The sequence below is a fragment of the Elaeis guineensis genome, chromosome 11 (assembly GCF_000442705.2).
Source record: "Elaeis guineensis isolate ETL-2024a chromosome 11, EG11, whole genome shotgun sequence".
Lineage (NCBI taxonomy): Eukaryota > Viridiplantae > Streptophyta > Magnoliopsida > Arecales > Arecaceae > Elaeis > Elaeis guineensis.
In genome coordinates this window covers 108,888,649-108,902,412 of record NC_026003.2, presented here as the reverse complement: position 1 = coordinate 108,902,412, position 13,764 = coordinate 108,888,649, and the positions used below count along the sequence as shown (strand labels likewise).

General features: G+C 36.5%; 1 protein-coding gene and 1 long non-coding RNA gene across 2 annotated transcripts; one reads left to right on the top strand and one right to left on the bottom strand.

The window, feature by feature from the left end:
- The first annotated feature begins 1,743 nt into the window (after positions 1-1,743).
- Positions 1,744-10,001, top strand: LOC105054245 (uncharacterized). Its single transcript, XR_012135341.1, has 2 exons — positions 1,744-7,913; positions 9,350-10,001. It is a non-coding gene; the product is annotated as an uncharacterized lncRNA (long non-coding RNA).
- LOC105054246 (subtilisin-like protease SBT3.3) lies at positions 9,173-13,232 on the bottom strand. Its single transcript, XM_073245611.1, has 10 exons — positions 13,103-13,232; positions 12,888-12,979; positions 12,699-12,796; positions 12,403-12,558; positions 11,702-12,314; positions 11,514-11,576; positions 10,515-10,781; positions 10,311-10,425; positions 10,012-10,183; positions 9,173-9,916 (listed from the first exon to the last, which is right to left on the bottom strand). The coding sequence occupies exons 1-10, from the start codon at positions 13,208-13,210 to the stop codon at positions 9,372-9,374; spliced, it is 2,229 nt and encodes a 742-aa protein (XP_073101712.1). The 5' UTR covers positions 13,211-13,232; the 3' UTR covers positions 9,173-9,371.
- Positions 13,233-13,764: the final 532 nt, after the last annotated feature.

The window sequence follows — 13,764 nt, the reverse complement described above, 5'->3', positions numbered from 1 at the left end:
TCTTTTTTAAATTTTTTGTACTCCTTTTTCATGTGCCCTATCTTGCCACAATAAAAATATTTGATTTTTTTTTTGAATCGATACCTTTCTCTTGACTTATCATGATTGTTAAAATTTTATAAATTTATGATTTTACTCATTCCCCATCTTTCTGTAACAAATGCCTTTGACTGTATAATCACATCATGTTCTCTTCTTCTGGTCTCCTCATTCAGCATACTATCATTTATTATTTTCAATGTCACCACATCATTAATAGCTGAATTACTGAGTGATATATAGAGTTTTCCAATTGTTAGGTAGAGAATTGAGCAACAACAATGTTTGCAACTTATTATCTAGTATCATCTTCATAGCAGCCAATTGATCTACTGTATCTTGAAATCTATTCAGATGCTCCACAACTGAACTTCCTTCTTTATACTTCATATCCATAAGCTTTCTGATTATAAATGCTTTGTTCTATGCGGTCTTTCGTTCACAGAGTCTTTCTAGTTTCTTCTATAAATTATAGACATTAGTCTCTATAGCAATATGATGAAAAACACTACCATCTATTGATCGCGTGATTAATCCAACTATCTTCTTATTTATTTTTTAGCCACTCTTACTGAGTTTTCTCATTTAGTTTGATACTATATCCTCTCCAATGGGACTGTACAAATCTTTGTAGAATAACAAATCTTCCATATGGAGCTTCCAAATTGAATAATTAAAAAATATAAATTTAATCATACTTCAATCTATATATTTTTTTATTTAATCAACACAAAAAAAATTCAACCAATAACAATTTTATTCTGATACTATTTTATTAAAAAAAATTGTAACTGTGAATAATAATACCATAAACTTTTTTTCTCTTTATAAAAATTAAATAAAATATCATATTTAATAATAATCTTTACGATCTATTTAAATAATTAATAAATAAAAATAATCAAGTAACCTACAAACACTACAGCATAATGGAGATTTACGGACTTTAAAGTGCCGATATACTAGCACACGCCAGTATAATTTAAATAGTGCCCCGTATTCCCAATGCGATGAGAGGACGTCAGAAGCCATTTATTTAATCCTTTCTCCTTTCCGACTAGAGCTATCAAGATGAGCCAGCCCGCCTTGACCCGCCTCGACTTGCCTCTAAATGGGTCGGAACGGACTGGCCCGTTTAACTGAGTTGGAAAAATCTCAATCTGACCCGACCCACCATGGGTCACGGGTTAAACGGACTAACCTGTCAAAATATATATATATATATATATATATATATATATATATATATATATATATATATATATATATATGTATGTATATATTTTATATTCAATTTGAGCTCAAATCAACTTATTAAAATCTCACGTCTCAATTCTTACAATCATAAAATGAAATTGTCAAATTTAAACTAAATACTTAATATAATCTAAACTTAAAAAATTTAAGTTCTAATTTTTAAACTAATTTAAAAATAAATCAAAGTTTCAAAAAATCATCTTCTATATCATTATTATGGTACTCATCGTTTAATTCTTTATTTTCTTTCTCTTCTTTATCAATTATTTTTTTAATAATATTAAATTATATATATATATATATATATATATATATATATATATATATATATATATAAAAAGAAGTGGATCAATCCGTATCGGTCCAAATAAAATGAATCATTTAATTTATTTTTAAATAAATTATTAAAATGTAAATTTAATCCATCCCATTTCTACGATTGAATGGGTCAATCCGTACAGCTCTATCCCCGATCCATCCCAGCTCCCGTGCCTTAGCTAACTCACTCCTCTCGGCGATACCCCCTCTCTCCCGAGCCAACTCCCTGTCCGCCTCATCGCCGATGGCCTCCGCGTCATCGCCGACGGTCTCCCTTCTCCTCCGGCCTCTCCTGGCCGACGGTCTCCCTTCTCCTCCGGCCTCTCCGCACCTCTCCTTCCCTTCCCTCTTCCATTCCTCTCATTCTTCAAGAACGTGTCAAGCGCTCCGGCGGTCAGGTTGCCCACGAAGGAGCTCCAATCATCCTTCTGGCGGACCGATCTCCCACCCGCCCATTCGATCTCAGTCGGCTAGACGGCGCCTCCGATCTCACCTCCGCGCTCCGACAGTATGCATCTACCTTCCCCCTTTCTTTTTTTGGCTCCGTCTCTCCCACGAGAGCCCTTCCACCTCCTCTCCTCGGTCTTCTCCCAAACCCTTCAGCTCTATCCCTAACCCTAACCGAGATCGATCATAGTATGATCTCTGGCTGTATTGTGAATTATTTGTGTTTCTGCGTGCTTAAGAATTTAGGGACTTAGATTTAGTGGTGATTATTTAGATTAAATTCCTTAATCTAAATAATGGTTATCTTGTACCTATCTTGGATCTGGTTGAATGTTTGTTTCTTGCTCGGATTCTGCTCATGGATCATTTATGTTGCTGTATTTCTTTTGTCACCTGTTTCTGGGGTCGCATGTTTATCATCTTCATTTGTTTCAGTGGATTTGCTTTATATTTTACTGTGCCGGACTTTGCCATTTTTTCAGCTGGGTTCTAAAAATCTGTGGCTGGTTTATGTTTATTTAGTTGGCGACTTCCTCTTCTGATTCTTCTTCACAAATCGTCTTCACGCTTTACCAAACACTTCTGGCATGTTGTGTTGTTTCAACATCTCTTCCTTGCAGGCACACCGTCACAAGTTGGTTTCCTGTACTTTATCGTATCATCTTATCCCCACAGCCTGCTTCAGAGTTTGGTTTCTTCCACGATTATTCCTTTGTTGCAATGTTCTGTGCTACGTTTGGGATACTTTACTGCTGTTGGTTGCCGTCTTCAACACTTGTGCAGGAGGATGTTTATCATCTTCTTTTCCATTTACGCTAAAGTATCATATTTTGATGATTTGATTTCATTATTCACACCTCAAGTAGTTGAATCCTATGAGAAATTGTCTAGTTGCAAGGCAATTTTTAACTTGTAGTTATATTGTTGCTTTATTTTATTAGTCAATGTTAATGTTGAAAACCCTGCAGAAAATGACCTGGTTATACTGTGAGCCGAAAAAACAGGGTGACAGCATTTTTTGCATTGGTTAACTTGAATGTTTTGTCATGATGCTGGCTCAATGTAATCTTCCTAAGCCTTTTTGTTGCTAAAGAATATCACTAGCTATAGCAAAAGGCATGAGTGGTCAAAACATTTATATCAACTCTCTAGCTAGATTTATTTCCCTGGCTGTAGAAACAGATGCAAATAAAGGCTGTCTTTTTGACAGAGCCTTCCATATTCTTTAAATCTTTTGTGGAATATAATTCGCCTTTTTGCTCGAGCTTATAGAATGAGGCAACTCCTCTCACCTACCTTTAGGTTAAAATATCTAGGACTGATGGATGCTAGCGCTAGTGGAGCAATAGGATCACCCATCACCATTACATATTTGGGAATTTGTTTATCCTAGCATGGATAATTTGGTGTTTAACAAGTATAAAGGTGATGTATAGTTTCATAGTTCATGCATTACAACCACACTGATCATTGTCTATGCACGAATTTACATGATAGCAACACACTTTTTTAGAACACAGATGAGCAGCTTGGATCCTGATCCTATGCTACTTTTGAAAGGGGAAGGTAGAGTAAGTCTCTGAACTCTAACCTCCTGGTTTCACTGTAAAAGGTTCTTTGTCTGTTGGGTCAGCAGGTTAGCCAAATCCGGCCTTTGATTTCCCACTCCATTTTCTTCCCTAAGGCTCCTCCACACACCTTCCACCACATGCTTTCTCCATTCTCATCTCCTGCAAAGATTACTCCTTGTTTTGTAAAGGGCCTGTAGGCGCTAGAGTAGCGGTCCCTAAACCATGTCCTTGGTTGAAGTAATGCCAACTTTGAAGGCTTGGAAGCGAAAAACTCTCTGCCATGCACACCATCATGAAGAAACCAATTCAAAGTTGCACCACCGCTATGTGCTGATTGTTCAAATTTCCATGGTTTCATGCTCATAGTGACTGTTTCTGTGGCTGAGAATTTGAGACCCAAATAAGAATTTGGGGGATCAAATGAGCCTTCAAGGGCCTTCTTAAGGCCAACTTCATGCTGAGGATTTTCAGAAGATTTGCTTACTCAAATGATTAAAGTGCACTGAATACTTTTTAATGGTATCACATTCTCTTTTTAAATTTATCTGCAATTTATTATTGGTCATGTAGTTAATATAACATTAGCTGGTATCTTATATGCTGCAGAACTTTATAGGTGTCATAATTGTCATAGAGTTGGTGTTCTTAGGACTAGTCACAACAAAAAGACTCACATAAAAGCTGATATGTGTTTGGGTTCCTGTTGATGCTATATTTGTCTGTATTAATTTTTTATGCTACATTTGAAGGATCATTATTTATCTACAACCTTTACTTCTTGGAAGTAAGTTTTTCCATTAATTACTAGAGGAAATAGACCAGATAATAGAAAGATGTTTTATTGAATATGCTTGCAGTGAAAGATGGTTGCATTTTTTAATTTTTTATTGTGAATTTCAGTTTGATATCATATTCTTTGATTGAACTAAAGACTCTTTTTTATTTTATTAAGAGGTCACAAATTGATTGAACTATAGATGTGTCTTTGTGTTAATATGACAATACATAAGGATGAATTTTTTATTTTTTGTGGGGGGAGCTCAGCTAATATTTTACTTGTATAATTTTTTTAGAAAAATCATTATTAAAATTTTCAATGCTTTAAAGCATTGGTAAATATTAAATATTTTAACCTATCTAGCACCTATGAGGTGCCTTGAGTGCCACATTAAGTGCTTACTTTTTGGAGTTCTAGCATTGCACTGTTATTAGATTCAAATGAGTTGAAGTGCTAAATCTAGGAGCATGTGCCAACTGGTTATTACATACTGGCTACTAGAATATATGTTGTATCTTCTGTCAACCAATTTGCATGTGTTACTGACGATATCCTGTATAAGCATTGGTCATCCCTGAATCTTTGGTGGCTTTCATTGGCCATATTTTACATGATACCCTAAAAGATTACCAGCACTCTGTGGCTGTTGAGTAGTTAATTAGGAATCAGGTTACTGGTTTCCACCGCTTTTTGTCACTTTGGACTGCTTTTGACTTGTCTTCTAATGCACTGAATGCTTTCAGTTATATCTTCTTATGTTTAACCATGACAAGGAATGAAACTAAGATTAGGAAAAGGCCGTACTAATCTCTGCTCTTTTGTTCTTGCAGTATGCTTTGCTTATCAGCTGATCAATGAACCAAAATTGTCCTTGTCTAAGTTTATTCTTTCTTTAACTGGTTTTCAGGGAGAGTAAAATCAAGCTTAAAAGTGATGAAGTCCAACTGAAATGGGAATTGATTTCCGTTTGGCAGATTTAAGGATTGTTATTGTCACTTCTCTCACATAATTTCTCCTGTAGTGACACGTTGTTTACTGAGAAGTGTCGCTGGCAGAGGTGAACCGCCAAGGGGGCGGGGGCGGGGGCGGGGGCGGGGGTGCTGGGGTGCTTTGGCCCCTCCAACTTTTTCACAACTTCTATATATAAGGTAGATTTTTTAGGCAAAATTTCATATATATAGGTATGTGGCCTCCTCTGAAATTCCTACCACCTCTAGTCGCCGTTCATCATCGGAAAGTCCCTCTTCCTCTCCTTATTTTCTTCTATTGTTTCTTTGTTTCCTGTTCTCGGTTTGATGGTATTGTGGCAGTGGATTTATGGCCCAAACAACCCTAAGAGCCAGGTAATCTTTTAAGAAAATTTTCTCTTTGATTTTTTCTTGAACGTAGATTGAGATTCCCGAGTTTTATTTGCTGATTTCTTGGAAGAAAATTGGATGCTTGGAGTGCTCTGTTTTTTATTTGGCCGTTCATGTTCATTGTTCTTCCGGCGTCGTCTGGTGCCATCCGTCGCCGTCGGATCGAGGAGCTGTGGTTGTGCCGCCACAAGCGCGTCCCCGACCGCCCATTTGTCGGTGCAAGGATCCCTATTTCAAGGGAAAAGGGGGGATTCTAATGAATCCCTAGTTTTGCTCCCAAACCAAAGGAAGAAGAAGAAGAAAGAAGAAAGGGAAAAGAAAAAAAAAAGGAAAAAGAAAAGAAAAAAAAGAAAGAAAGAAAGAAAAAAAGGACTTTTCTCTCTCCTCTGTTCTCTCTTCCCTCTTTTCTCTCTACTTTCTCTCTCTAAGATTTTCTCTCTTTTATGATTTTCTCTCTCCTCTTGATGAACTTGATGAAGGATTTTCGGCCACGTCGCTTCAAATCTGATTTGACTTAATAGACAGACTCTAAGCTACCTGTGTCTTAATAAGATCTTGATTGAATTAAATTAGATGATCGAATTAATGCAAACCATTAGATGTGACTATCCATCAATCTTATATTTGTATAATTATCCATACACTTTTTGATTACTGAATTTGATCATGTATAGGGATAGAGATATCCAGTAATGGGATACTGCGATATAATTCGTGAATCGAAGATTTTGGAAAGAAGTTCTAGAATTTTGTGGATTTGTCGGAAAGCGTATGAGGTAAGTAGTGTTTCATCTTTATTGAATTTATCTGACAAGTTATAAATTTATAATTGATAAATTTTGAATTGTATTAATTTATAAATTCGAATATGATGAAAAGTATCAAAAATATTTTATTTTCTTAGAAATAATTATGATAATGTATGGTCATGATGAATAATATGATTTATTTACTTGTATAATTGTTGAAACAAGATATGAAATCAGATGATGGAAATGAATTCTCAATCTGACTATGTAAAGGACTCCATCAATAGGGGCTAATATGTTGGCATATTGTCAATAAGATCAGTGGTTCCGAAGGATTTGATTTATGATCCTACTATAGGAAAAATGTGATCATAGTTCATGGTTGATAAGAAAAACTTGATAAGAAAAATTTGAGAATCTTGAAGAATTAAGGTTATGAACATAAGACATATGAATTGAAATTATATATATATATATATATATATATATATATATATATATATATATATATATATATATATATATATAAAATTGCACGTCATGATCAGAAAAAAAATTTTAAAAATTTTAAATTATTTATTAATATTTTTTTATTCTTATATTCTCTTGGCCCCTTTTGTAAAAGATGGTGTGGTCCGCCCCTTGTCGCTGGTATTCTGATTTGGTGTCCCATCGTGACACTATGGAATTCTTGGTTCTAGAGTGCTTCAAATGGTGTTTTGATTTTGTTACTGTTTCTTGTAAACTGTTGATTGTCATTTGGTTCAGTTTCATTGCAATCTGTACAGGAGCGAAAACATCATTGCTATTGATTCTTTTATCTTCTCATATCCACAGTAACTCTGTTCAATAAAAAATTTACTGTGTATTTACTGTGGATAGCTGCCCATGTAAACCTTTTAAGTTAAATGTCCATTGGCTTGACAAGTAAACGGCTGTGTTTCCAACATCAACCCTTTAACGCATATAACTGCTTGTAATGAAAATTTGGATCTATATTGGACATGGAACTGGGATACACGGTCTTAGTTTGAAGGCTGATATTATCTTAATACGAGGTTGTCATAGAGCCTTTTTCAGAACATGCAGCTTGGCGGGAAGACGCAACATGATTATCATCATCAGGCAACGTGGTTGGCCAGATAGTTTGCCTCCCGGTTCGCTTGTCCAAGGTTGTGCTTGGAGCTGCATCATGTGGCATCGGTACTTTAGAAAGTGCATCACTTTCCCAGAGGGGTCCCTCGCTCATCACAAAAGAATCACCTCACCTCCAAAGATCAAAGGGTCCCGGACCACCTTGGGCTGTGCAGACTGAAATTTTGAAAAAGGTGGGTCAGGAAACGCAACTCAGTCCCGTGAAGATCGAGATGTATGCATGTTGTTGTCGAGTGATGTGGTAAGTATGTGTGTTGTGCATACTTAGATTCCTTGTTTATTACGCTTTGTCGGCAATCTTTTCATCCCATCTGGATGTGTCATGGGTCTCGCCTGTGGAGTTCCATCCGGGTGTGCCAGAAGGGAGTGGCTAGCCTAAAGGTGCATGTAGATATGCCACCGGGACTGGATTAGCCAAAAAAAAAAAAAAAATGATGATGATCGGAATCGAAGGGAGAATAGAGAAGCATGGATGCAGATAACGGCGATAGGTTAAAATATTTAATATTTACTGATGTTTAATATTGCTAAATTTACTGACATTATGAAGCATCGGTAATATTTGATATTTATCAATATTTTAAAGCATTGGTAATATTAAATTTGTCGATGCCTTTTTAGTTTTGGTAAATTTTTTTGAAAAAAATGTTGGCAAATTTTATTTTAAAAAATTAAGTGATATTTTTTTGATGTTTTAGGTCGTGTCAAAAATTAATTTTTTGATGGTTTAAAGTGTTGGTAATTCAAAAAAATAATGTCTGTGAAAATTTAATTTATTATAATAAAAAAAAATATCATAATTTTGATATGAATATTTTACTATTTAAAATAATAAGGTTACTATAATTTTTTTTTAGATTAATTAAAAGTTATATAAATATATAATTATTAAGATAAATTTTGATTTTTATGATAAAAATAATTATTATTAATAAAATAGATTTTAATAATAAATAAGGATAGATTTTATCAAATATGTAGGTATTTGAAATAATTATTGAAGAAGATTTTGTATAAATCAAAATCGTTTAAATTGTAGTTTTTGATGTCAAAAATAATATATTAAAATTTTATTAAAATTAAAATATGATCAATTATTCAAACATCTATAAAATAGTATCAAAATTTTTAAATTTTTTTTCTTCTTTCTCGTTGCCACCACCTCTAGCTTTTGCATGCCTCTGATTGCTGCGTGCCTCGCACCATAAAATTCAATGGCCAACAAATACAAGTCCTATTTGGACTCTTTAACTTTTTTATTGAAGAATTATTGAAGAAGGCTTTGTAAAAATTAAAATTATTTAATTTTTAACTTTTGATCTCAGAAGTAATATATTAAAATTTTATCAAAATTAAAATAAAATTAATTATCTGGTTATTTGATAAAATAGTATCATTTTTTTTTTTTTTCCTTCTTTCGCCACCACCTTTAGCTTTTGCATGCCTCTGGTTGCCGCGTGCCTTACACCATAAAATTTCGGTGGCCAACAAATACAAGTCTTACTTGAACTCTTTTACTTGTTTTTTTATTTTATTTACTTTAAAGAGGTGTAATTTCATATGAGGTAGGACTATCCAACAAATCCAACATGAACAGTTGGTACTTCATAGAATCACAGAGAACCGGTAGAGATTCTCTTTTATTGTCAATAACCTTTTGATTAAATTCTCCAACAGGTTGCACAAGGTTTAAAAATTTTTAAAAAGTGTCTGCATAGAAGTCTTGGATAATTGTGCGAACTGCAATCGGAATCCTCACAGAATGAGGCCCATCATACCAAGTCAAGCTTCCGAAGCCGTAGAACCCTTGCGCCTTGTGAGTTGGCATGAAAGTTACATTAAATGTCTGAACCTTGCTTCTAGCATTGAAAACAAGAACAGAAGGTTGCACCACCATCTTAATGCCGGGCGGGATTTCAAGTGCTGCCTTGTAAACTACTGCGTCAACCTTGCCCACATGTGTCACAGTTCTCTGAACCATCACAGTTTCCTGAAGATTAGGGATGGCAATGGAGGGAAGGTTCAAATGATATAAAGGTCTCTGTTTGGGGTCGCAGCCACCTTGTAGGCCAAAAGTACATTTAAAGAACTTGAGGTACTCTTTAGGATTGATGTCGTACACAAGGCCAGGATCCAAGGCTTTGTTTGGGTTGATTTGACCCCCACCATAGTCGAAAGGATCAGCAAGCTTACGTGGAACCCCCTCTGCCATTATTGGCTGTCCATATCCATCGCTCACGGATGCTGCATGTAACATATATAATATCACCCATGCACACGTAAGTCAATGCTATGTTAAAAGATGAGCTAGAGAAGTAATTTAATTGAAGTCCAGGTACCTGTAGTAATAATTGCTGATTTAATAGCTGCAGGGGACCAATCAGGATGCGATGACTTCAGCAATGCAGCAATCCCAGCCACATGTGGGCATGCCATGGAGGTTCCGCTGTCGAAACCATATGAGTCTCCAAGGGCGGCCAATATATTGGTTCCAGGTGCAGCAATATCAGGCTATTTAAATTTCAAAACACGCGCGCCCACCATGTTTTAATGATCATAAAAGGGGGACGTAAACTATTGAAGAACTGCGGCAAAAAATAGAACGATGGATGGGCTATGCTTGAATGCATGCATGTACCTTGAGCAATTCAGGGTATGATGTGCTTGGCCCTCTGGAAGAGAAAGACGCCACGCTAGGTGATTGCACTTGCCCAACAACGCTACGCGTTGGTTCTATCTTCACCATTGGTTTCCTATAAATCATCATCAACTATTAGATCTTTAAGAACACCTAAATTTATCTTGAAAAAGGTTGAAGTTGGTAACATGAGGAGGATATCACCCCACAGAATCGATGTAGTCTTCAATTTGCTCCGCAATCGCGACGTCTACTGCGATGCATGGGAGACCTTGACATAATACAAGAAGATAATCCATGAGGAAAGAAGTATAATGCCCAAAAATAACACCCTTGGCCCGAGCACGCAGCACGGTTCCCAATTGTGTGGCAATGACTTGTCTTGGAATCGTTGTAGACACCGTTGCCAGATCGAAACACAGAACATACTTTCCAACTACGTTAGTACCATTCAGAGACTCCTCGTCACAGCTGCCATGAATTTCCACCTTTCAGTCTCAGATTATGCTTTATATAGTCGTATTTATTGCTAAGTAAAAGAAATTTTCCCTATGACCAAAGAGAGAGACATATGCTTGTTTGTTAGTGTTTCAGAAGTCTAAAAAGTCTTTCGTCCTTCATCAATTTGTTTGTATCTGTGCCCTTGTGTCAATTTCTAATGCGAATTTATCTTGTCATACTTTTTCTTTAAAATTTGATTTGGATTCTCTCCCTACATTTCTTATGGAAGAAAAGTTGGGACCTTATCTAGGTTTAAATATTACTTGATCAGGTTCAATTGGACCACGCCAAATCCTACGGTGAATAACACACCACGTTGCCGCTTGTATTTCACCAATTCCTAATTGCGTGTGGACTTGGTTCACTTGGATCTAGTGCATGCAATAATTTCTCCTGATCCAAAACCATACATCTCTCTGTGTAATGACTCAAAATTTCATCCAAAAAAGTTAATCGGAAGAAATTATTCAGCTTATATATCAAAAATCTACCTGCTCCAGACCTTTCTACCCAGACAACAAATTTTATAGAACCCAAGTAATTATATTGGCGGTTTTTCATAGATCCAAAAAAAAAAAAAAAGCATAGAACTTATCATCATCTATTTTTCTTTTATTCCATATCTCCCTACCTGATATAGGCATAACCATACGGACATTGAAACTAGTGTTATAATAGGAAGCCAACATTTTGTTCCTTTACCTTTTCCCATAGACTAGTTCTTTAAACTGGTCTTTGTCTGGTCTGTAGAATGCTCCTTGCCCTGCACAAAAATAAAAATAAAACAATAAAAAAATGTCCTACTTCTACAAAGGGAGCGTGATACATAGTCTACGGTCCTACATATAATTAATCAAGTCTTTGCAAATAGCTAAAGACAATATCATACCACCAACTTTTTATTGTTTCCGAGGGTGATGACCGTGGGGAACGAGCGGTCGATCGAGCTTGCTGCTACCGTGATGACCCACGGGACGTCATTATTAAGAGTCTGCGGCGCAGGCCCCTCGTTTCCGGCAATGAAAGCCACCGTGATCCCCTTCATAACCGCAGGCAATGAACCAGCGGGATATCCATCTCCATGGATCGACAGGGATATGATATCCACACCATCATGGATAGCATCATCAAATGCCTTGAGCACCGTACTGTCGTAGCATTCCCCTTCCTGGCCCCAGCATGCCTTGTATATGGCCAGCCGAGCACGAGGGGCGCCTCCTCTTACCATCCCGGCACCAAGGCCTTGGAAGCTTACGTTACTCACCGGCACACCAGCTGCGGTGGAAGCTGTATGCGTTCCATGAGTATTGAAATCCCGGGGAGACATGTATTCACCTTCGAGGTTCTCTGCCGAGACCCCGCCGGCATAATATCGAGCTCCGATGATCTTTCGACTGCAATTGTTGGCACCAAATGTAGGTTCTACCACGCATTTACCTTTCCACCGTGCTGGTATGGGACCATACCCATGGTCACTAAAGCTTCTTGATTCTGGCCATATGCCTGAGAAGCATACTTCTTCTATCAGAATATGCTATTTTCTACTAATCATTAGAAAAGTTTGCTTGACCTTGGTTGAAATTGGCCTGACCTGTATCGATCATTCCAATGATCACACCATCTCCGTAGTTAGCCCTGGAGAGTAATCCTGTACTTTGGTAATAGTTTAGCCCAAGGAAGTCCCAGCTCCGAGTCGTTTGAAGTCGATGCACTCCATTTGGCATTACGCTAACGACTTCAGGCAACTCTGCAGGAGAAAACGCATACTGACAACTTACATATTTAGGCAGCTCAATTTAGATATTATCAAGCTCTAATGCGTTTGTCCTACTTGATAATAAAAGTCTTTTTTTTTTTTCAGAGAAAAGATAATAAAACACATCGAACCTGCAATAGTATTTGCTTGTGATTCTGTAAGCCATGCGGCGAAGCCAGAAAATCCATGCCTGTAGCTGTAGACAACTGATTTGAGAGCTTCCTCCTTGCTGAAATGCGACGATGGAGTTTAATTTTGTTATAATATCTAAAAGAAAAGTTTAACCAAAAGATAGAAAACAGACTGAGAAGCAAAGTTACCTCCCATGAAGAGAAGTCAGCATCTCATGGTGCGATGCAGTAACGAGATCAGGGTCCTCATGTTTTTTTTCTCCCAAGTACACAATGTACACCTGATCAGAAATCCAGAAGAAAAGAACCACTTACTATAATTTCATGAAAAAAGAAAAAAAAAAAAAGGGGAAAAATCTAAGAACCGAGGGCCTTGCAATGAGATAATAATTGATGAAACTTACTTTACTTGATTCTTCATTTGATGCTTCGACTCCAAATAATATCTTTTGGAAGCAAAGCAGACTTAAGAATGCTAGTAAAGCAAAGGAGGGAGGACGCTGGGAACCCATTTTTGGCTTTGGGGAAGGGATACCCAAAAGCTTTATTTACAGGCCAATGGCCACTTCGGCAAAGATGTGTTGCCATCGATAGCGAGAGTAATAATATCAAATCATTAGCAAATTAGATAATTCACTTCTTGTGTTAGGTAGACTCATTCTACCGTAGGCAAATTCAATAAAAAATACACATAACATCCATTGATTCTTCATTAATTTATTTTTTTATTAGATAGACCTATTCTATCGTAGGTAAAGCTAATAAAAAATTCAGACATCCATTGACTCTTCATTAATTGCTAATTGAGATTGATCATGATTGACCGTGAGATAAGAAGAAGTCAATCAAAACCCATAAAAGACTTTGTCTATGATAGAATAAGTCTCCTTAATAATTTTTTTTAATTTTTTTTGATAGATGAGCTCGTTCTACCGTAGGAAAAGTCTTTAAAAGTTTCGCACATCAGTTGACCAATAATTTTTATAATTTTTCCAGCGAGAGAAGGGCGGGATAAGTGGGATGTCTTTTTCAAGCTCACAACTCAACAGGTGTCTTTTTCCTAAAT